This window comes from Ambystoma mexicanum, chromosome 9 (genome assembly GCF_040938575.1).
Source record: "Ambystoma mexicanum isolate Mex_15411 chromosome 9, UKY_AmexF1_1, whole genome shotgun sequence".
Classification (NCBI taxonomy): domain Eukaryota; kingdom Metazoa; phylum Chordata; class Amphibia; order Caudata; family Ambystomatidae; genus Ambystoma; species Ambystoma mexicanum.
The window spans coordinates 242,772,295-242,796,257 of NC_090931.1; the positions used below are offsets into that span (position 1 = coordinate 242,772,295).

General features: G+C 44.1%; 1 protein-coding gene across 2 annotated transcripts in view; it reads left to right on the plus strand.

Annotated features, from left to right (window-relative positions):
- ROBO4 (roundabout guidance receptor 4) overlaps positions 1–23,963 on the plus strand; it is a 969,314-nt gene that overhangs the window by 566,731 nt on the left and 378,620 nt on the right. For both annotated transcript variants that reach the window (XM_069614539.1, XM_069614540.1), the window contains exon 15: positions 13,090–13,197. In XM_069614539.1, the coding sequence (XP_069470640.1) occupies positions 13,090–13,197 (108 nt within the window). The remainder of the gene's footprint in view (positions 1–13,089; positions 13,198–23,963) is intronic.

Here is a 23,963-nt window from a genome sequence, read left to right on the forward strand (position 1 = left end):
TGGGGTGAGGGGGCCATGGGGCATAGTGTTTGGTTGGGGGTGAGGGGGCCATGGGGCATAGTGTTTGGTTGGGGGTGAGTGGGCCATGGGGCATAGTGTTTGGTTGGGGGTGAGGGACATGGGGCATAGTGTTTGGTTGGGGGTGAGGGACATGGGGCATAGTGTTTGGTTGGGGTGAGGGGGCCATGGGGCATAGTGTTTGGTTGGGGGTGAGGGGGCCATGAGGCATAGTGTTTGGTTGGGGGTGAGGGGGCCATGGGGCATAGTGTTTGGTTGGGGGTGAGGGACATGGGGCATAGTGTTTGGTTGGGGGTGAGGGGGACATGGGGCATAGTGTTTGGTTGGGGTGAGGGGGCCATGGGGCATAATGTTTGGTTGGGGGTGAGGGGGCCATGGGGCATAGTGTTTGGTTGGGGGTGAGGGGGCCATGGGGCATAGTGTTTGGTTGGGGGTGAGGGACATAGGGCATAGTGTTTGGTTGGGGTGAGGGGGCCATGGGGCATAGTGTATCTAGGGTCAATAAAATATGTATAAGTTAATTAAACAGGCGAGATACAATAACTAAATAGAAATAAATTATAACAATGGAAAATGTGTAGTACAAAATGTAAGTTTGAAATGCAAATAAAAATCGTTACCCCTCAAAAACATTCTTTTTCCATGTGTTTAGTACAAATTGGGGGTTTAAAAAGCCTCCTGCCACGCCCCGCCTACCGCCCCGCCCAAATTTACTTTTCGGCCCACTATAGCCCTCATGTAAGGTACTTTCGGCCCTCTGTCAAAATCAGTTGTGCACCCCTGATCTAAGCCAAGAGTTGGGAAAGGCCACAACTTATAGCAGCGAGGAGTGGTGGATGAGAATGCACAGCAGCAAATGCAAACATCTAACAATAGCTCTATCACTGTACCTTGAACAGCTGCACAAGAGGCTGCTGGAGGTTAGGTAATGACCTTGGAGGAATACATAGAATCAAAGGAATAGGACAAGTAATATGATAGGATTTGTAGTGATGTGTAGATTTTTTTCGTTGTCTTTCTTTTTAAAAGTTTGTAATAAACTCAATATTTTTTTTTAAATAAAATAAAATAAAAAAAAAACAATATAGGCCTACACAGAAGTTAGGACTTGATACCATTGGATATTCATGTAGAGCCAAGTGGCACCCTAAATCACCATATCTGCAGGGATTTGGACCACCCTAAACCTTTCAAAATCGTTGATCCCAAAGATTGTCATTTAACAGTGGTCCTATTCAAATGGGCAGCATAGGTAACCAACCGTACACCAATAATGACCTACAGTATTCATGCGAGAAGTAACTGCAAAAAAAGGGAGAGACTTTCCACTTCGTGTTTCCAGATCATCGTTGGAGTCTAGAGATGTTTGTGAAAGATTTGAGTTTTCCTGTTGAGTTTTCCACTTGAGCATAGTTTTAAGCTGAGCAGGGTCCTGCAGGCTGCATTGGAAGTTGCATTCAGTGCAAGCTTGGTCGAACGCTTGAAAAAAAAACGTTTGTTTGGCTACTGGTTATTTTGAAAAAAACCTTTGATTTTGAAAAAAAACTTTGATTCTTTATTCTGTAATCCTACGTTTTTTGCTGTATAAAAAAAATCACAGAGACCTTCTGATATCTAAAAATGTTCTTGATAGTAGGTTGTCTTTTGGGTGACATTTTTAGGATGTTTTGTGCTTGCTGTATCTTAGGTGGCTTTTGAAAGTCCATGGCATACAACTGTGATTGGCTAATGTCCACAAATTTCTTACGGGTCGGAGATTCAATGTTTTCTGTTCTCATAACCCATATCTGATGAGTTTTTTGGCATCTACGATGATCTGGTAAACCCCCACCATTGCTCTGTTTGCTCCAATGCAAAGGCCTAGATCTTTCATTCAGGTTACATCGCCTTCTCAGCCCTGTATAGTTTCAGTGACAGAAACCTTCCTTTTCGACTCTACCAAGACTTATTTCTTCATCAACCACTTGAACTTTGAGTTGAGTGACTATCATTTGTGATGTCCAAGTACCCATGACCCTACTCCTCTAGGATCAATGTAGCTGGCTTGGGGTTGGGAAATAGTGTTTGCTTTGGAGGTGTGGGAGTAATGCCTTAGACTTGGTTCTTTTGTTCGTTCCTGTTGGTGCCAATGTCAGGTTGCCTGTTGCAATTTCAACTCAGACCCCATTGTGAGCACAGAATGCTGATAGGTTAAATCCTTCCTTTGAAAAAGACTGATTAATTTGCACATGAAGGTGATTAGTAACTTCCTCACTGCCAATCAGAATTTTTGAAATGCAGGCAATAACTACTGGTATTGACTGTATTCCGCATATACTGACTTCAGAAGCAGGCAGGGAAACAACAGAAGCCATGTGTCTGTTTTCTGCAAACAGCAACACAATGGACCTCATTACGAGTTGGGCGCAAAGGGATACCAGGCACCGGTAAGGACACCGGTGCCGGTAATCCCTTTGCGCCCTATTCCGTGTTCCCTTAGTGGGTCCCTTCCTTAACGCCTGGTTTTACCATGCGTTATGGAAGGGACCCGTTAAGGGACTCTAGAGCTAATAACGGTACCGCAATTTGCGGTACCGTTATTAGCGCCTTCCCCCTTCCCATTGAGCTCTATGGGGGCTCAAATGGGAATGGGGAATGGCTTTTTCAATGGGGACTTACCGGTCCCGCAAAGGTAGGAATAGACCGGTAAATCCCCATTGAACGAGGGCGGACTCAGTACCGGTATTAGAGGTAGTCTTGGTGCTAATAGCGCCATGATTATCTCCATACTCGGAATGAGGCCCAATGTGCCATAAAGATTTCCTTTAAAAAAGACACACCCTTTCTAGGAGCATCCGTTGTGACAACAATTCCAAGGTGACAGCCACATTTAAATGATCATGCTCCAAGGTAAAATCTAAAACATGCAACAATGATGTCGCTTCGGTATGGAGAAACCGTCTACTTTTACATTACACCCAATCCATGCTCATGCACGAAAGGTTCCAGTTCCGGTTTTCAGCTGAGTTTAAAATTATAATGGTTACCTTATTAAGGCACCCTTATTATTTAAACATTAGAACGTAAAATAAGCATATTTAGTTAACATTACTCAGTAAAATAACCACATTTAGTTAACAAACACTTGCTAATAAAGAAATACTTTTTGACTTCACTAGCAGAACTCTAAAACCTATATTGCTGGTACCACTGCGCGCCAAAAGCTTTATAGACTTCAGCTCACTCTTGGGTTTTAACTAGGTGGTGGATCATTATTCCACAATAAGGACCCCTCCCTCAGTCTATTAGGCTATAGGATTTGGTACATTTTGCTGCTAACTGGTGAATAGGAAATTCAAATGAGTTTTTTTATAGAATGGCATTGGGGAATTGATTGCCTTAGTGTAGGTTCCAAGATCTGTGACGTAAGATGTGTCTGATGTCCTTTCTTAATATGCTTTAATAAACAGAATGGCTCATGGTTCTGGCAGAGCAGGGAGTGGGAAATTAGGGTCAGTGGGATGAGCTGGAGTGACGGGTGCAGATCCAGAATTATTCAAGGATACAGGTCGGGGGTACTTGAGATGGCTCTAGGTGATATTTCCACATTTTGAAGGCTGCATACAAAAAAGACTCATTTTTTTCACCCGATTGTGTGTGGCTTTGAAAAGCAGAAATATATATGGGGGGGGGTTTCACTTTCTCAACCCCTCATGGGAATCAGATCACCCACCTGCTCCTGCCCTCTCTTGCACTGGCGGGAGTTCCTAGAAATCTGGGATTCACCCTCTAAGTCCCCCTTTCCTTCCGTGCCACCTCACTTCATCACCAAAGTATTCCTCGCAGCCACCCTGTTGCAGACACACTCAGTCACAACTAGACACACAAATTTTGACCCCCGGCATTCCCTCCCACAAACATTATCTCTTCTCCCCACACAGCAATACCGAAAGACAGACAGACACACACACACACACACACACCCTTCCCCTAAAAAAAGTTACCTCAGATGCCACAACGTCCCTCTTCCCAACAGCCGTGCCTGTCATCACATGTGCGCACTTAAGTGCAGCAGGAGCATTACAGTTCAATGTAGAAAGACCACTCTGAGCAGTCTCAGAATGGTCTTTCTAAATCTGCTTTTTTATTTCCGAAAAAAAAGTAGAAAATACCTTTTCACTCCACACCCTTTTGTCCTGTGTGCCGGTATATTTGTAGGTGGTTTTGGGCTGTGATACTTGCACGTCTGTCTATTGATAGATGAGGATCCCTGGTTGACTAGCTGCCAGTGCTGGAATACAGGTTAGCGCACTAGTCTTTAATGAAGGGGCTATGTGATGGAGGAATGGGTTGTGCATGGTCAAGCAGAGGGAGCTTTGTGGTGGCTAGTGTGTTAGAGGGGGTGCTAGCCGGTGCTAAATTGCAGTGTGCATGGGGTGTTCAGTATGTAGTGTAAGGTGGTAAGAGAATGAACAATGAAGTTGGTCAGTTGGGGGTAAAGAATTTGGATTGCTGGTAGTGATCAGGGAGAGGAGGTTCTTTCTGTGCTTGGTTTCATTTTTGTGTGATAGTTGAGTGGTGGTATTTTGAGAGGTTCTTGAATTCTGTTATGGAGGCTGATGGGCTAGACCAACCCGCTATGTACTGAGACCATGGATGGGCAACAGGGACACATTCCAGTACCTTTGGTGCTGATCATGATGGCAGGGGTTCGTTCCTGCTCTGCTTGGGTTTGTTTTTTTGATGGTTGTCTGGTGGTGGTAATTTGGGGGGAGGGCATTTGAGAGTCCTCTGTCCCCTTTTGGTGGACTAGATGAGATGTGTGAGCAGTGATGTTGTGATGGAAAAGAGGCAGTCAGTTCCTGCTTATGGTGTGGAGGGCATGTAGCACAGATCAAGTGGATTTCAGTGGTCATTATTTTAAGGTTTGCCTTTGGCCTGGTCAAGTCCTGCATGCAAGGGATAGTGATGCCTTGTGTTTGTTGGTGGGCATGATGAGACTCTCCCGATTGAGCAAATTCATAGAAGTTCTTTTGTTAGTGACATTGTGCTCATATGGGCCTAGGCCTTGTAGGAAAGACTGCCCTGTTTGAATCCAGTCTTGAGGGCCCTCTAATTTGTGAGGTTATTCTCTGGTAGGTTTTGGAGTTCTGATTTTGCGATTGCTTGTGTACGCTACACCAACACAATCGTTTCCAGTATTTGGAGGGTATCAATTATAGATTGTTAGTTGTCGTCTTTGGAACAGCCAGGTTTTAGGAGGTGGCCTTCCACAATGCATGGTGTTCCCTGGGTTGCTTTCCAGAAATGAGAAAGAGAATCCTAATTGCCATCTTTGCTTGAAGTATGGGATTGTTAATAGGGCAGCATTGATGAATTGAAAATGGATGTCTAGTATTTATGTACTATGTCTATACTCATAGGTCTGTGTTGGGTATGTGTCTGTGTATGTGTTACATTGGTTGGATCAGTACTTTACACAGAGATGTTCTTGCAGATTGTCTCCTGGAACATCTCGTACCAGATCATGTAAGATGTGTAATAATTTTCAATAGCACCCCTGGTGCTGTCAGACCATTACCTATTCATTTCTTTTTTATTTATTTAATGGAAATTATAGGACATACAATGCATTTTTGGCACAAAGATTTTTCCAAAACATTTTAACATTGATTCATGGAGCAGAGAACCAGTGTCCCTAACAATGGGTGAGAGAATCTGGATATAAGACCACAAGATACAGAGGAGGTAGAAACATGAACCAGGGACAAGGACAGTAGAGCATGATATAGGAACGGTTAGTGTAGGAAGTGCTAAATTACAGGATGAAAGTGTGAGGGATAAGTGCCATGGGGTTGTCGTAGAATAGTAGGGGGAAGGGAGAGTCAGGAGATGTGGCGGCATAGAATGCTATGCAAGTGGTACTTCGGAAAGGAAGAAACCTAGGAGGTTGGATTTAAATAGAGTGGGAATATTGCTCAGAGGAAGAGGAAGACCATTCCAAAGGGAGCAATGAGAGATAGAGAGTGGAATTGAGAGGAAGCACAAGGGGCATGAGAGGTGACAAGGAGATGAGCTGAAGATGGTCATACGGAAGGAGGAGGTGACCAGGGAGTGAGATGGGCCAATAGGTAGGAAGGGGCAAGTCTGTGTATAGTTCTGAAGATGATGAGAATGAGTTTATATTTTGCCCTCTGTCTCATAGATACCCAGTCTAACTGACTACAGGCTGGGGAGGTGGAGGTGAAGCAGGGCTGTTGGAAGTCTATGGACAGCAAAGTTAAGGACTTTGTTGAGATATGAAAACACATAGTTTGGAAGGCCATAAAATAGACTGGGACAGTAGTCAGATCGAGAGAGTAGTAAAGAGGGGGAGAGGAAGAGATATCCTGTTTGGATGGGAAGTAGAGAACTTCAGTCTTAGTGGGGTTGAGCATGAGCGAGTGAGATGACTTCTAGTATTTGATGCAGCAGAGACAGTTACAAATCTTTGACTCTAGCTCATCAGATAAGGTAGGAAAGGAGAAGAATATCTGAGTGTCATCAGAGAAGAGTTCATAGGAGAAGCATTAGGAGGAGACCAATGTGCCAAGAGCAGAAGCATAGAGAGTGAAGAGTAGTGGACCTAGGACTGACTCTTAGGCAACACCAACAGTAAGGGGGTTGAGTGGGAAGCCAAGGCTATTTCAGGACACCTGAAAGTGTCTGGGGGCAGGACACGAAGCAAATTAAGTGAGGGTCTTGTCTCTGATGCCTAGGAGAGCTAGTGTTAACAGAAGATCAGAATGGTTGATGGTATCGAAAGTAGCAGAGAGGTCGAGAAGAATAAACATTGATGAACAGTTAGTATGACCAGCGGGAGAGATTTAGTTGCTGACATTAAGGAGAGCTAACTCAGTAGAGTGCAGAGGTCGAATCCAGATTGAAGAGGATCCTGCAGGTTGTGTATGTCAAGAAACTTGGTGAGTCAGTTGAAAACTGCACACTCTAGGATTTTGGAATAGTGAGGTAGAAGATAGAAAAAATAGAAGTTGAAGAGGGAAGTAAGATATGGCTAAACACAGGGAGCCATGAGTTTCACAATGTGTGGGGATAGAATGTTTAGCCCTGAGGAGAAGGTCAAGAATCTCATTAGAGTTAGTGGGTGCTAAGGAAGACATTGGGCCTCATTACAAGTTTGGCAGCAGCCTTGCAGACAAAACTGGCAGGCTGTCGCTGAACTTGTGAATTTTACCAGTGCCCGGGAATGGGCAATTACCGGGTCATTTTGTCCCCGCCGGACCCGGTATTTGCCCATTCCCGGACGCTAGTAAAAAATGCTCCCCATAGGGCTGAATGGGAATGGGGACGCCGGAAGCACCGGCACCATTGGGTGCATCAGACATGCTCTGCTCGCAGGTGGCACCAAAAGGCACCCGCAAGTAGAACTTGTAGTTTGCCGGTCCGGTAACTACGGTACCGGCAAGCTTACTGATACCGTAGTTACTGGACTGGCAAACTTGTAATGAGGCCCATTTATTGTCGCAGGTGAGAAGGATAGAGGTGCTGGAGAAAAGTGAGCAGGTAAGGGATATAAGTTAAATTGTGATGATATTTTGAATTCTGGAAATGTTTTAAGCAAATTAGAGAGCTAGAGCATTAACAGGAAGAGTAGAGGAGATGGAGGAGGGTTTAGGAGGTGAGAGAATTGAGTGGAGAGATTTTTGGAGGCACCTAGGTTGAGAGGATTGAGACAAAATGAGAGAGAGATAGAAGTCATGTTTGGCAGAGTCGAGAGCAGAGAAATAGTTTTGAAGAGCAGTCAGATAAAGTTGGAGAGCCAAGGAGTATCTAGAAATTTGCCAAATGCAAAGGTTTTTTCCTCGTTTTTGTTTTCAGGGTTCAGATGGTAGGTGCAATCCATGGCCAAGGAGGGAAAATGTAGGAGTGAATGTAGTGAGAAGGAAGTGAGAGGAGGAAGGAGCATTTATAGCACCATTAAATTTAGTGATGGCTTTATAAGTGGATGGAATAGTGAATTTTGCATTGGAGGAGAGACAGTGGTGTAGGTGAGAGAAGTAGATACCGAATTTGGAGGAGGGAAACTTGCACTTGGCAATGGAAGTGGTAGATTCAGAGAGTGGGGTGGAAATAAGAGGTGCGATTGAGGCAAAGATGATGAAATGACCAGAGGGAGAAGTAGTGGTGGGGATATTAGAGGCAGAGTATTGAGAGTAGATGAGAAGAAGGTCAAGGAAGTTACCATTTGAAAGGTGGGCAGATAGGGGACAGAAGAGAGCAAGTGGTTATGGAGAAGAGAGCTAAAGCCAGTTGATAGAGGAGTGGAGAGAGCGAGGAGAGGTTGAAGTCACCAGTGGTGATGATGGGCAGGAATGGAGTCAATTAGTTGGGAGAGCTGGTCAATAATTTGACAAGTGGGACCAGGTGGGCAATAGAGTGATATAATATGAAGGCATTAGGGAGCATTGATTGTGGGGATAGTGTATTTAAATGAGGCACAACTGCGGGAGATGGGGGAGAAGGAGATATAGGAAGTATGGAAGATGAGTAAAGTCCTACACCACCACCCCTACCAGTTGGGCGGTGGAGTGGGTGAAGCTGTAGGCAGGGTTGTGAAGGGCAGTAAAGGTTGCAGATTATGAAGTGGAAATCCATGTTTCAGTAATGGTGATGAGGTCAAGAGAGCGAGAATGGGAAAGAAGAAAGTCAGAGATACAGGAAGTCTTATTACAGTCAGATTTTGCATTCCAAAGAGCAATTTAAAGAGCATGAGATGTAGAAGCATGCTGATGTTGAGTTTGCAAAGTAGAGAGGTGCTGGCGGAGATGCAAGGAAGTGTGATGAAAGTTATGGTTAGAGGTTTTGTGAATAGAGAGTAGGTGAGCACGTAGAGGGGTGAAGTCAAGGAAAAGAGATGTTAGGGATAGGGTGAAATTGAAATGGTTTTCAGCAGGGGAGAATGAAGAGAGAAGTAGACGAGAAAGGAACAGATAGTAAGAGCAGTACTAGCAGTCTATGTTCCCAACTTCCACATTTTTGGTAAAGGTCAATTACCCCCAACTCCCCTATACTCACCCATATGCTTGCTTACTGTTCGTGGTAAAAGCTGTGTACATGCATAGATAGGTTAGTCTGCCTTATCTCACAATTATGTCCAGGTCCTATGTTGTGTAATGCTTGTGGTCAGTGAAGCATACATATATTCTGGACATCCCATTGCTCTCCAGATACCCCTAGTTTCTCCTTATTGTAGTGCTACCCCCACTTCTTGCCTTCATTCCCATCTTCGCTTTCCAGACTACGCACCAACTCCACTAGAGTGCCAGAGTGAATACCATCACCAGAAGACAGCCATTTACTCACCCACGCTTATGGATCCATGGTTAGGAGGGGGTCATTTCAAATGTTTGGACAAACATAGGTCTGTTTTTGTACATATGATCCTGTGTGGGCTGCAAGTTGTTTGCGCAGTCGGTCTGATACAAAAGCAAAAAACTGGAAGCCAATGCAGGGTCTTGGAGTGGCCTCTTCACTTGCTCCACTGGAGACATTCAAATTCCCATGTTATTCAGATATGATTGTGTTATTTAGTGATATTGTAGGCGAGCAAGGAAGGGCCTCAGGAGTTGCAAGAGAGTGTGCCATGTTCGCAACCTAGCCCCAACCCTAGGTATGTTGTGCAATTGGTAGTTCCTGGTTGACTTAGGAGGTATTGGTCATGGTCGCTGCACTGCTGATTAACACACATCTTTCAGCATTCCCATTTCAAAGTTACAAACCCCTCTAGGTGGTAGAAAGTTGAATAAAAACTTTTTTCAATTTCAAAAACGGATACATGTATTTCAAAGAAAAATATTAAAGTGTAAAAAGAGAAAGACAGATGGGATGTCATATTACTTCACTAGTAATTAACTGGTCAAGCCCTATATCATCTTAAAAACCTGAAATGTGGCTTGAACTAGCAACATTCAAGTTACACACAAGCTGGGCCTCATGAGTACGGCAGAGCAGGAAAAAGGTTTGGCTCCGGACTGGACGATTTATCTCGGATCCTCCCACTTTCTGCTGAAAAAATCGTCAAAATTGGTGGAATTACTGCTGCAGTAATTCTGCTGAAATCCCCAATAGAGTCCTATGGACTCCAAATTAATGGGTCCTAACACCACCACCGCCACTTGTAATCTGGCGGTAAATCCATCTATCCCATTGGTGGTAACAGTAATTCCATTGGGCGGTATTCCTGCAGATTTTCCACCGGAATACTGCCCAACTCGTAATGAGGCTCCTTAAGATCTGCTGCAGTCTGTATGTGATCTGAAGGTCGCAGTTTAGAATCCCTGCAATGGCAATTCAGCCTTTCATCCATCCACGGTTAATTAATGAGTACCACCTTCAGTTGAGTGATAATAGTATGTAAATATATATGCTTTGGTGAAAGCGCTAAATAAATAAATAATAAGGATCACTATCACTCGATCACTGGGTTTTACACTATGCACCACTGCCATTTTCATGGTCTTCAAGCATTATTTGAGTCTGTTGGGAGGGGTTACTGTCTGTGAGTGGCTTAGTTGGTCTGCGTGTAGTGTGTTTGAGAGTAGAAATTACTCGTATTAATTCGGAAAAGTTTAGCGCAAATTTTGGTGGGACACTAGGGAGCAGAAAAGTGGCATAGCACACATTATAGGGGACATCAGCGGTAATCATGGTGTTTTTGCAACATTCAATGGATAGCTGGGGCAAGACCCCATTGAGACATGGGCCAGGAAATCATGGCATAGTACTAGTTGGGGTGGCTCACGAGGGGGCACATTTTCTTGGGACATCAGGGAGCATTAGTCACATTATTGTATGAATTACGTCATGGCAAAAAAGGGCACAGAGGGTAGTTGCCGAATGCATGTCTGTTGCTCCTTGCCCCAAAAGCAAACCAAATGTGTTTTTAGAGCACTGGAAAGATGTTCATAACTCTTCTGCGCGGGTTGTGGCGGCTAGAGAGGGCATGCGATATGCAGAGGTATATCTGCGGTGGAGCACTAACATCACAGGTACCCGTTCCTCTTCCGGTGCCGACTGCGCATGCGCATGGAGATTGATTGCTCGCCGTCAGGTTTCCTTCATTGCATTCACACTTAATCTTCTTCCTGCTGTGTGGCCTCGACATCTATTTTTCATGCTGGAAAATGAAAGAACGTTCTGTCACGTCGAGGCCCACAAATAGGGATACGTTTGAAATAAAAGGCCTGCCAATCTCTGCATGCCTGTGTTGTATCAATGTGTTTCAGAGTGACAGCTGGCAATATTAAAACGGCAATTGGTTTCGCATACGTTCATACGCCATTGTTGGGGGATACCATTATCTTTAATGTTTTCTGCATACTGTGCCCCGGATTTTATGTGAGCAAAACAGAATTAATGCAATGGAGCACCTAGCGCTCCGAGGCCCTGTTCAGACACTGCATTCACAGGGGGCCTTAATGTTGTCTAGAGCCATTGTTTAGCCCTCCTTGGAGAAAGAATGCTGCGCCATAATATCAATTAGATAGTAGTTTATTGCAGGGCTGAAAGATTAGCCAGAACCTTGCTAAATGCCCGAATCGGTTGCGAGACTAAGACGCTTTGCGCAATGAAGCATACACGGGCAACCTTGTAACTGTTAATGGATCTGCTTTGGCTTGGGCGCCATGTTGTGCACTGTAGGAAACGAAGCGATGGAAGCCTGCAAGGCGCAGCAAGCTTCGACCCCTGTAATGCTTCACCAACGCAGACTGTATTGCGACCATGGAGATTTAAAATAACAGTAATCAAATTGGGGGTGATTTCAGAATGAGTGGTGTGGAAAAGGAAAGCGGAAAAAACAACCTTTTCCGGTTTCCTTTTCCGCTTTCCTTTTCAATGCCATCTCATTTTAGACTGTTCTGAGGAGCAAGATGGCAGGAACGCTGCGTTTGCCTCTGTTTTGATTGCCTCCTCCGTCTCAGAAGAGTATACGCTTTTACGTCTGCATATGATTTGCATGTAGGCGTAAAATCAAAGGATTCCAATGGCATATCATATGCCTAAGATTACCATGCACTAACGTCAAAGCGGAACTCCATTGGAATCCATAAGAAAACGCTGCCTGAAAAGTGTAATTTGCAGACCGTATTTGATTTTTCACAAACTGTGGAGTAAAAGTAAAGAGGAAAGTCGATTTCGCCTACATTTACCCTCCACAATTTTATGCCACGTTGTGTTGAAATTGCATGCAGGGGACCGGAAACACGCACATGTAAGCAGAGTACATAGTTTAAGGGATACTGCATGCTCTGCTCGCACTTGGCGAATAGCTACCGTCTGTTATTAGAAAGAGCAGCCTCAAATGATTGGTTAATCACATTGCATGACACAAGGCATGGGGCGCATTCGTTCACTCTCCTTCGAATTGCAACATGCAAGAGTTGCAATATGAACATAGGGTTAGAAATTGCTGGCAGCTATTTCACTCTTGATGGTAGCCTAGTAGCGCCTGGATTGCTTGAAATCAGAAGCTACCAGGAGCTACTTTTGGCTCTGCAGGCCAACTGGTACCTTATAAAGATACATATGTCACATTAACTTTACGTATTTGAGAATGTTAAGAAAGAAGAATTAGTCCATATCCTGTACACATTTAACCACAATGGCTCATAGATAATGGGCAAAAAGATCAACTATTTACCTTATGAGGAAGTTAGATTTGGGGTGCACTGGGTACTCGCTCCTGGTCCCCCACTAGTACCTTCTACCTACTGGTTGATGGCTGATACCCAGCGGATGGTTTTAGCTCGTGCTCATCGAATCTTCATTTCGAACACTGTGAATATAGCCATCCGTAATGGTAAATGAGGATTGTAATGTTCATTTGATGTATTTCAAACTCTGGATATTAATTCGAAAAAACATTACTTTTCCCTGTCCTGGTTTTCCAAACACAAAAACCACAGGGTAGCCTGTTGTATGTTGAGAAACTGACGACCTCTGTCTTCTTGTTGGTCATTCGTGCAAGCTGAATACATTTTGCCTGAGGGTCGAAGGCTGCAGAAGGTTCTGATGAGTTTGTTTTCATTGCAGAACTGCAACACATGAACAGTGCACCTGTGATCCCCTACAGCATGTCCTCAGAAAAAGGAGATAGCGCCCCCAGCACAAAGAGCCTGGACTTCTGCTATGGTGAGAAGGGTAAGTATTGTAGCCATGTGCTCACAAGGTTAAGGCAAGCCAACCACTTATGTTCACATCCGTGGAAGGAATTAAGTGAGTTGGTATAGTAGGTGGGTTGTAAATAGGTATTAGCACATGGAAATCCTTATTGACCTATTTGCAGCCAATCAAAATGATTTCAATGCAGTCAATAACTACTGGTAGTGACTGCATTCTGAACGTCTTCAAAAGCAGGCAGGGAAACAACAATGCTATTTCCAGGCAATAGTTCTTTCAACAATACACTTCCTTGTTCAAAGTTTCTTCTGCACCATTATATTTAAGGCAACAAAAAGAAAGCTAAACTGTTAGAACATGCTTTCACTTTCTTAAAGAGAAACTGTTTACTTTTACATGACACCTAATGAATGATCAAATTAAACCCACTCCAGTTTTACCAGGTTTGCAATTATATTGTTTAAATTATGAAGACAACCTTGCTATTTAAATACTACAAAATAAAACCACATCTAATTTTACTAACTTAGTTTGTCTATTTACTATTAATGCATTTTTTTTTACTCCACCATCAAATCTTCAAAACATGTGTTGCTGCAAGCACTATGTGGTAGGTATGTTTGGGGGTACCAGGTGTAAGGGCGCTGTGGCTAAAATGAGAGAATATTTATCAACTCTGTTAAGAGCTGCAGACTCTGGAACTCTAGGCTACCCCTGCCCAGTGTTACAGGACAGATATTCAGATTTGGTCCAAGTGCATGCGCTGGCATTAACAGAACAGCTATAATAGCATAACAAAGATGATCAACATCTATGTACTGGAATTAAGAGATTTATTTCATGGTCAGTTGCTGAGTATGCTGACACGTGTTTCGACCAAATCGGTCTTTTTCAAGGCACAATAAATCACCTGTGATCAAAATATTACATCCACATTGACATTTGTTCAAATGGGTGTTAAATGAAAAATAGCCATGAATAAAAACACATTTAGTATCCAAAGGAAAGATGTGACCATGTTACGTGCCAAAATGTCCATTTGATGGTTGAAACAAGACGATGATGATCGGGGAGGAAAAATGAGAAATGGGGAAAGGGAAGAGAAATAAAAAGCACAAATGAGAATGTATAAGAACCAGTAACAATTCATCAATCATATAAGTATCCAACAGATTAAGATCATTTACTTTGTCGTTTGCTGTATTACATAAAGCGTCAAAGTACAGTTATTCTTAGCATTTAATTTCTGCTTGGATAGCTATTATTCAAGCTTGGTCCTATTAAAGAAAATACACTTATCAAATTGCAGCTAAATAATCACACAACCATAGTTGTACATCATACAGTCTTCTATATTGTGCCACCAAAATGGGTGTAGAGGAGCAGGCACATGCCTCTGCAGGAAGTGCCAACCCCCTACTACCTGTATGTTGGAAGACTGAAACTGCACCATGCGTAACACCAACAGTTGTGACCATACCGCGACGAGTGTTCGAGAAAAGGTACCAATTAAGAAAACCCTATCTGATGTATCCTCGTAGAGATGACAATCTCTTGGAGGAGATTCCTGAAGGAATATGAAATCAAGAGAAAGAGAAGCTGGTGATGCCACAAGAAGTGAGGGTGACGCACTAGGTATCTATCCATAAAGAACAGTGAACGTGAGAAGCTGAATTATCCCTCGTTAAGGTGCAAGGAAGGAACAACATGATTGTCAAGTTTACTAATTCAATTTGCTATAAAATGAGCCGAATTGCGGTCTCCTGTCATGTTTACCAAGGATGGAAGTAGGAGTTGGGCATGCAGACTAGAACTGTGATAAGCGTGTACCCAAACTCCCTTTTATTCCCCAGAGAAGAGAATCTACTGCAAGGCCAAGTTCAAAGACAGTCTGCATGGCAGAAGGCATAGGCGGTGAGAGATGCAGGGCTAATTGGGTGGGAAGCAAAGTCAAGTCCACCTCCCGGCACCTGGGTGTGAGCTTACGTGCTGCGAAGGAGCCAAATGTTCCAGACATGGCACAAGCCTGCAAACCAATTTTAGATGGCCATATAACAAAGGGCCTTATAGTTTAAGAACCAATAGTATTCTGTGTGCTTAATAAGTGTTGAGGATGACTTGCACTAGAGGCATGCTTAAGTTGTCCAGGTGACAGTAGATGTCCTATCACAACCCGCCCCAGTCTAGAAAGTATATTTAGATGTTCCCCTTAATCCAATCCCAAGCCCTAGTAGGTTTTTCTTATTTGCCAGATAGTATGTCATGATGTATGGCAAATTTCTGCTATATAAATGTATTTTTATGTGATTTGCGCTGAGAGCACAATCGAACATCCGTTGATGTCCATTGTAACTCACTTCTTTAGACAATTGGTAATAAAACAGTTGGATGAGTCTTTGAAAATTTCCTGAGTCAGACTGATTATTTGATGTAAGAGTTATTCTGCATACCATCCTCTGTATGACATGTTACTGACTAGGAACCTTATGTTCAGGGGGCTTAGCTCAAGTACGAAGATTGTCTGGGCATTGGGCAACACAAAGTCATACAGAACTGAACCGCTCCATCCTAGTGAGCCATTCACTATGCCAGGTGCCTTTCCAACCGTTTTGAGTTTGAGGGTGACATGCACTGTTTTTCATTCTAGAATGCAGCACAATAACAGATGTCAAAACGCACACATAAGGATTATGGAGAGGTGTGTGTAAAGGGGATAGGGAGCCTGGAATTACCACATTGTGGGACTGAGGAGACTTATTAGCAAGAAGAATAACAGCCCTGCAATGAAACACATTTTGAGGGTGGGTAGCGGTGTGTGTGGGGCTCAGGATCTAAGAAACCTTTCTTCCTTCCTTCCTTCTTCCTCTTTTGATTATGATCCCCGCAGAAATATTGTAATAGTTGGGTCAATCCTCAGGGATCCCTTCTGAACCCACTTCCTGTGGATTAGGTTAGAGAATCCTCTAATGAATACAGTGATCATCACTGAGGAGTTCATCCGAAGTACTAACATATGCGTGTGGTACCCCCGTGTTCTCTACCATGTCCACAATGCAGAGAAGTAAGCAAACAAAGGCAAATGCCACAGCCACAGCCATGCCAACCACACTCTACCATCTGCCCAGGAAAACTATTAGTCAAACTTGGCCTTACAAATGGATTCCCCAAAGTCTGTATCGGGCATGAGGTGGTGCAAATTTTCACCATGAAAACCAATCATTCAGTATGGTCCCACTATTAACAGAGTCATCATGAATATCCATTATGCAGATATGACTTAGGTGTTGTTAAGCGGCTTCACTTCAACACTACAGCTAAGTCAATGCCTAGTCTGGGATGCTGAGGGAAACCCTTATTGATATATTTTTAGGTCCAGTTCATGTACTCTGGATGACAACCCTTATATAACACCCCTCTCTTAGAATCCCCCTGACCCCACTGAGCCAAGAAGTAGGTCTGTTTTGCAAATTTAAACGGTTTATTTGAAAAATTAAACAATATATATGTGTCACACTTTTATAACAAATTAATATCTGATAATACACTTAGACATATGATGTGGAACCACAATGGGTAATGTTACAGTGGTACACTTGATTACTTAGGAGTGGTATAGAGGATGAGGTAGCTGAAATGCTTTATGCTTTCAAGGAAATGCAAGGTGGAATAAATGCAGTACAGAAAATAAACTGATATGGTTTCACAAGAGATAATATGTTCACTTTTCCCCTGGTGGCAATTCACCCCCCCTATATGAATGCAAGACATGGAAGGAGATGGAAAGAGGAGCACACAGTTCTCAGGAATGCAATCAAATACAATACGAAATTCAGTTCTACCCCAGCAAGCTTAGAGGAAACAGGTAGAAGTTTGAAACACAGGCCCAAAATACTTTTAAATGTGATGGCAATGGATGGGAAAATGTGCTAACTGATTTTGATTCCCTCTAGAGATTCAGGTTGAGTGAGAGATGCTTGTTGGTATTAGTTCAGGCTCACTTTAGCAATGCTCTATGAGTTATTACCAGGTTGCAAACGGATTTTAACAAAGGAAGGAATGGAGCTGCTATTTTGACAAGTGGAGAAATTGAGCCAAAATCGCAAATCGCGGTACATTTCGCAAGTGCGTACATCGCGATTGCGGAAAAAGTATAGGGAAGTCGGTTCTATGTTCATTGGAAAGCCTAGAATCACAGCTTTAAAATGAAAGTTAAACCACGTTCCTAGGACAAACGGTTCCGGAGATACAGACGATTTAATAAAGGTAGATTTTCGGATTTAAAGTAAAACTCAAAATGACAGGTGACAGTTTGCAGCTTTAGAATGACAGATGACAGCTCGCAGTTTTAGAATGACAGATGACAGGATTACTAGGAGGCAGTTCTACTTAGGTTAAAATAGTTTGGATTATATTATTTTAACTAAGAGATTGGATCTGCACAGTTCTGCTAGGTACTCACAATATAAATTTGAAATAGGCCTCATCACGGGTCTGGTCAACAAGTCCAGCGGCGGTTCTGTCTGCTCGGCGGGTCAATCAGGCACCGGTTCTGCTCACAGCGATCCGGATCTCTGGTTCTGCTCACAGCGGTCTGGGTCAGCTATGCTCTGCTGGTCTAGCCTCTCTGGATACAGCAGCCTCTGGTTCTGGATACTGCTCTGCTTTCTGGTCCGGATCAAGTGGATTCTGGATGTAACACTGCTTTCTGGGTACTGGCAACGGTTTTTGGTAAAAGAATTCAGACAGCTCGCCCCCGGCTGTGGAATAGTTTGCAAATGATTTTAAGGATGCTGAGGCCTGCTGAGAAGAGTTCTCAGTTTGTGGGTTTAGGCCCTTGCTTTAAGTTCTGAAGTAAATTTCTGGTCTCTGAAGATTGATGGATGTGAAGTCTGGAGTCTCCCGGCAGAGCGTCCCGCAGAAAATGGAATTGAATGTCTCTACCTGTCCCAGCACTCTCTTTTTATGTGTTTTGGAAGTGGGTGTGTGCGTGGCATAACTGAGCCTGCCCCTCTCTACTTGTCATTGGCCCAATTCTCCCCTCTCCCATGATTGGGGGGAGGAAATGGATTGTCATCATGATGAGGTCTGTTTATGGGTCAGAGGATCCTCCCCTGGTCAATTTGCCCACAAATCTATATTTGATTCAAATATATATTTCCCAGATACACAATTTGTTGAAATTACATGTACATATTATATATTCCTTATGGTCCATGCTTGTCCACCTCTGATCTTCCTGGGGGCTTGCATTTAAAAATGACATTTTGCACTTTTTGACTGGTTTACCAATATCAGACATTTACCAAAAATTACACACATATGCGCAAGGAGTATGGACATTAATTGATGAAGTGTCAGATTTTTAACATGCAGACATTTGGAGTAAGACCCTATTTTCCGCTAGCAACCCCCCAGCATACACCACAGGGTCCTAACACCTCTTAAAACGTGCACAGAAAAATCACAAGAATAATGATATTACTTATATAATTCTGACAAGTCTGCACTATGAGTTATCTATCTTTTAAAATTATGCTCTGGCCCAGATGGGTGTGGTTTAGGTTCCAAAGCACATGGGTGAAGCTTCTGTCTGCCCCCGCCTCCAGCTCGGGTGGCTCCCAGAGGCACTTCTCCTCCCACTTCTCCCAAGAGGAAGCCACTTTACGGCCCCCCCAATATAACATTTGCCTGAGTCCAGGACAATGCTTTGTTCAACCTCCTGCCGGTGCCCCTCCCCTAATCTAATCAGAGAGGTGTCAACTCCTTTTTGTGGGGGCAGCAGAATGCAGCCAGGCTTGGGAACACAGCTGTTGATCGAGTTTCAACTCCTGTCGGGGGTAGTTGTCAGGCAGAATCCAGTTTCATTAAGCAAGGTTTCAGCTAAATGTCACTTTTCGTTCCCAGTTTTCTACATTCAAATCAAACTGACAATTTTTACACATGCAGCTAGAGTGCTGATTCTAAGTTCAAAACTATGACATTTTTACAGTTACAAACTATGTGACACTCAAAAGTAGGTCCCTCATTTAATTTAAACATTTCAATTTTAGTGGTTTTCAGTTCACTTTAACTTAAGCTGCTGACCTCCACAGCTCAGCCAGTTTTGTTATGAACATTGTTTTGGGCTCTTTTTCTTTCCAGATTTTGTATGCACACAAAAACTTCATCCTGCCAAATGTCTGCTGGTGTTCAGTGAGATTTTTGAATATCCTGCAATGTTTGAAAATAGGCATTTTGAGCTTGCATTCAGAGAAACCAAGGTGATTTCAAAGGGCTTTTTAAGCTAACGGGCACTGCTGTTTTTCCTTTGGCACACATTCCACTCATGGCACCCCTGGCCCATCACGCTCGCACTGGTGGGTGGAAGGTTAGGCAACCATTTTGGTGTGCGCACAAACTGCGCAGTTCTCCTGGATTCTGGTGCACATGTGGGCTTTTTGGCCATCTTGGATTTTCTAAGCCCACAGCACCAAATGTTGCAGCTTAATAACTCAAACGTGGGTCAATACACCTGACAAAGCCCCCCCCACCTGACTGCACTTTGAATTTGAGTCGAGGGGGAGTCGGGTGCAAAGAATGTTTTGACCCACGCACTGTTATGTCCGCATCATCTTCTTCCAATTCCGCAAATGGCACAGTTCAGCATCTTTTCCTCCATCCGGTTGGATCGATCGGTTCTCCTCGCCGGTCCTGATGGGAATATTGGGCGGTACCCCGGGCCCCTCGGATCTTTGCCCCCGGTCGCCGGATCGTTCTCCTTGGCCAGTCTCCAGGTTTTCTTTCTCCTAGGATGACAAAGGAAAGCGGCAATACCTATTCGTAGACATTTCTTCCCCACCATTGATATGGTGGGGTGGCATATATATTTTATAGTGAAAACATTTGCGTTCTTATTTTAACAAAAAACAAGATACAATTATAAGACATTTTTTTTTCCAAATCATAATATTTTAGAGACTATATGTGGGATATTTTAGGGTTGGAATTGAATTACTCTGGAGCAGTCCCCTCTGGTATTGCAGAGGACTCCTCCAGTTGTTGCAGAGTGTGCCTGGGATGGCAACACTTTAGCTGATTTATATGGACCCACTTATCTTCCCCCTCTGCCAAACTGCTTTTGGGGATGCAGATCTTATAGGCAACAGGGGAGATCTTGACTATCATTTCAAACGGTCCCTCCATGTAGGCAAACATTTTCGCTGTTTGTCCTGGTTCCTTTGGAAATTGTATAGATAGACTCGGTCTCCCACATTATATTCCTTTCGAGTAGTTTTCAAATCATAGTGGGTCTTCATGCTCTCGGCTGATCTTTCTAGATTCCGCTGAGCATAGGCAAAAGCATGTTGAAGGTGTTTCCTTAAATTCTCCACATACTCATGAGTTGTGGAGGCATTTATCAGTGTCTGCACTTGGGTCCTGTAGAGCAAATGCTGGGGAAGCACCATCTTGAGCCCCGTCATCAACTCAAATGGTGACATTTTGGTTGCAGATGAAGGGGTAGATCTGATGGCCATTAGGACCAGAGGTAGTCGGATATCCCAACTTGGCCCAGAATCTGCCACAAACCTTTTTAATATGCTCACAATGGTTCGGTTGTATCTCTCCACTGCTCCAGAAGAAGCTGGCCTGTAAGCAATGTGTAGCTTCCTTTTAACCCCCAGTATCTCCCACATCTTTGTCATTACTTCGCTGGTGAAGTGGCTACCTCTGTCTGACTCAATCCTTTGAGGTAGACCAAAACGGGAAAAGATGTGGTTAATCATCAGGGCAGCTGCTGTTTCTGCCTTGCAGTTTGGGGCTGGGAGACATTCCACCCACTTGGTAAACAAGCATGTAACAGTCAACATGTACTTGTTTCCTCTAGACGAGCGAATCACGGGGCCTACAAAGTCGATTTGCAAATCTGACCATGGCAGTGTCATCCCCCTCTTTTGGAGAGGCGCACAGTGTGTGAGGGATGATGGCTGAAATTGTGCACACACAAGACACCCCTTCAAGTATTGGTCGAGGTCTTGCCCCATGTGTGGCCAGTATGCAACCTCTCTTAAGATTTCCAGTGTTGTGTGAAACCCCCTATGACCGGCGGTGGTCGCATCATGGGCGTGACTTAACATCAGGCATTGGAATGAGGTAGGGACCACCCACTGATCATGGCCAGCTTGGGATTTCCTTACCAACAAACCGTCTTGGATTCGGAACATCTTTGGACATTTCATCAACACTCTAAGGTCCTCCTTCCCATTGTAATCGGTATCCGTCAGGGGAAAGTTCTCAGGGTCCTCAATGTGTTGGTAAAACTTACCAATTATTGGATCCCCCTTCTGAACTGTAATTAAATCGGCATCAGGGGTCTCCTTACTCCATTGGGCAGTTGAAAGATCATTGTGAGCATTTGTCTGGGACCTAGTGATAGCAGTGACCTGGATTTCCCCCAACAGGAACTCTATTTCTATTAGATCCCCTTGGATGGCCCCGGTTTTGGCCAGCTGATTAGCTAAGTCATTTCCAGTTTTGTCTGGTCCCTCTACTTTGGAATGACCCTTGATCTTTTTCCAGTAGATGGTCATCCCATTCGATGTGACCAGATCATCAATATTTTGGATTAACTTCCCATGTTTCAAGGGTTTGTTATTAGCACATAACATGCCTCTGGTTTTCCAATTAACCAAGTGCTCCACGAACCTGTACCGGACATAATCCGAATCGGTGATTATGACCAGTTCGTGGAGTTGATGTTGGACAGCAGTGAGGATGGCCTGATGTACAGCCATCAATTCTGCCACCTGACTACTTCGGGGACCAATTTTGTATCCAGTGGAGGGTTCTGGGGACTCACTCACCCATGCATTTCCTACGCCGGCCACCAGTTCTTTCTCCCCATTGTTGTCAACATGGTACGAGCATCCATCCACATAGACAGTGGGCATTCCCTCACACTTGTCTTCTTCAAAGACTTTGTGTGGGGAATTAAGGTATGCCTCCATGTTGTCCTTGATTTTTAGACTTTCGTCCTCGAGTTTTCTCTGGCACAATCATGCGAGTCAGCCAGACGTTGCGCGAGGGCACTCTTCTTGTTTTGGCCATATCTGACCTCTACAGGAAAGCCCTGCATTGACAGAATCCAGGAAGTAATTTGGGAATTACTCACATTTCCGGCCCGGATTCTGTCACTTTGGAGATATTGCAGAGGCTGGTGTGGAGTCTCCACTATGATGTGTTCCCCCTGGATAAACGGGCGGTAATTCTTCAATGCCCACACCGTTGCCAGGAGTGCCTTCTCACAATTGTTGAATTTTTCCTCCACAGAGGATAAAGTTTTGCTCGCATAGGAGATTACTTTATTGACCTTGTCATGCTTTTGGTATAATATTGCCGTCAAGCACATATTAGAGAACCCTGTCTCCAGGAAGAACTCCTTGTTTCTGACAGGGTAAGCTAGGCAAGACGCTTGTGAGAGGCTTCTTTTGAGTTGTCTTACTGCCTCGGATTGTTCTGGACCCCATTCCCACTTGACCCCCCCTTTCAGGAGATGAATCAGGGCTCTAGTGATCTCTGCGTAGCCCTCAATGAACTTTCTGCTGTAATTAGTCAGTCCAAGGAGGCTCCTTAGTTCCCGCAGAGTTGTGGGGTCTTTCAGTTTATGGAGTGCTTCCACTTTCTTTTCTTGGGGACAGAGACCCTGAGGAGTAATCTCATGCCCCAAGAAATTAACACAGGTTCTACACCACTGTGCTTTCTGAAAGGAAAGTTTTGCTCCGGCGGCCCTCAACTGTGTCAGAACATAACGGATCTCTGCTATGTGTTCCTCCACAGATGAACTTTTGATGAGGACATCATCTATATAAGCCAGGTTACCCCTCGCACCCAGGTCGGGCATGGCCTTGTGTGGAAAAATGTTGAATTCATTGCCGGAGTTGAGGTTTCCGAAGGGAGTCCGGGTCCATGTGTACTGCTGGCCCCCAAAGGTAAAAGCCAGTTTGTATTGGTACTCCCTACTGACAGGCACGGTCCAGTATCCATTGGTCAGGTCTATTGTAGTGAATACTTGTGACCCTTGAATCTGGGCCAGCCCTTGGTCAATGCAGGGCAGAGGCCATTGGGAAGTATGGACCCGTTTGTTGAGCTCCCTAAGGTCGGCGCAGAGTCTCCACTGGCCGTTTGGCTTCAATATTCCCAGCACCGGATTATTGAAAGTGCTGTGGAGTGGACGGATTATTCCCCTGGATTCAAGGTTCTTAATTATTTCAGTAAGGGACTCCATGGATGCGAGAGGCAAGCGATATTGCTTCACAAACACTGGAGTCATGCCAGGGTCCGTGGGAATTGTTGTTGTGTGAATGTCGGTGCGACCACAGTCATATGACTCTACCGCAAAGTGATCTTGGAAATCCAAGAAAACTTGTTTCAACCTTTGCTTCTGTTCCAGACTCACAGGCATCAGCTAGGTTGACTCTCTCTTCCACCATCTGCCTGAAGCCTGGAAAGACTTCTCGTTTGGCTATCTCAGTGGCCTCCTCCAGCTGGGTGGAGAAGTCCCTGGTCAGAGTGCTGATTTGGACTGGAGGCTTCAGGTGGGAAAGGCAGCCCTCATGGACCTGGAAAATCACCTCATCCCCTCTGAAGTCAAGTCACATCTTCCTTACCATAAGGGCAAGAATTGTACACCAGGAAGTTCCCCCCATGCCGGGTGAAAATCCTGTCTGGTGTTGTGTTGTCATCACTGTCACTGGCAAAACAGTCCTTGGGGATCTGTCCTAACAGTTCATTTCCTAAATCAATGGAGAAAT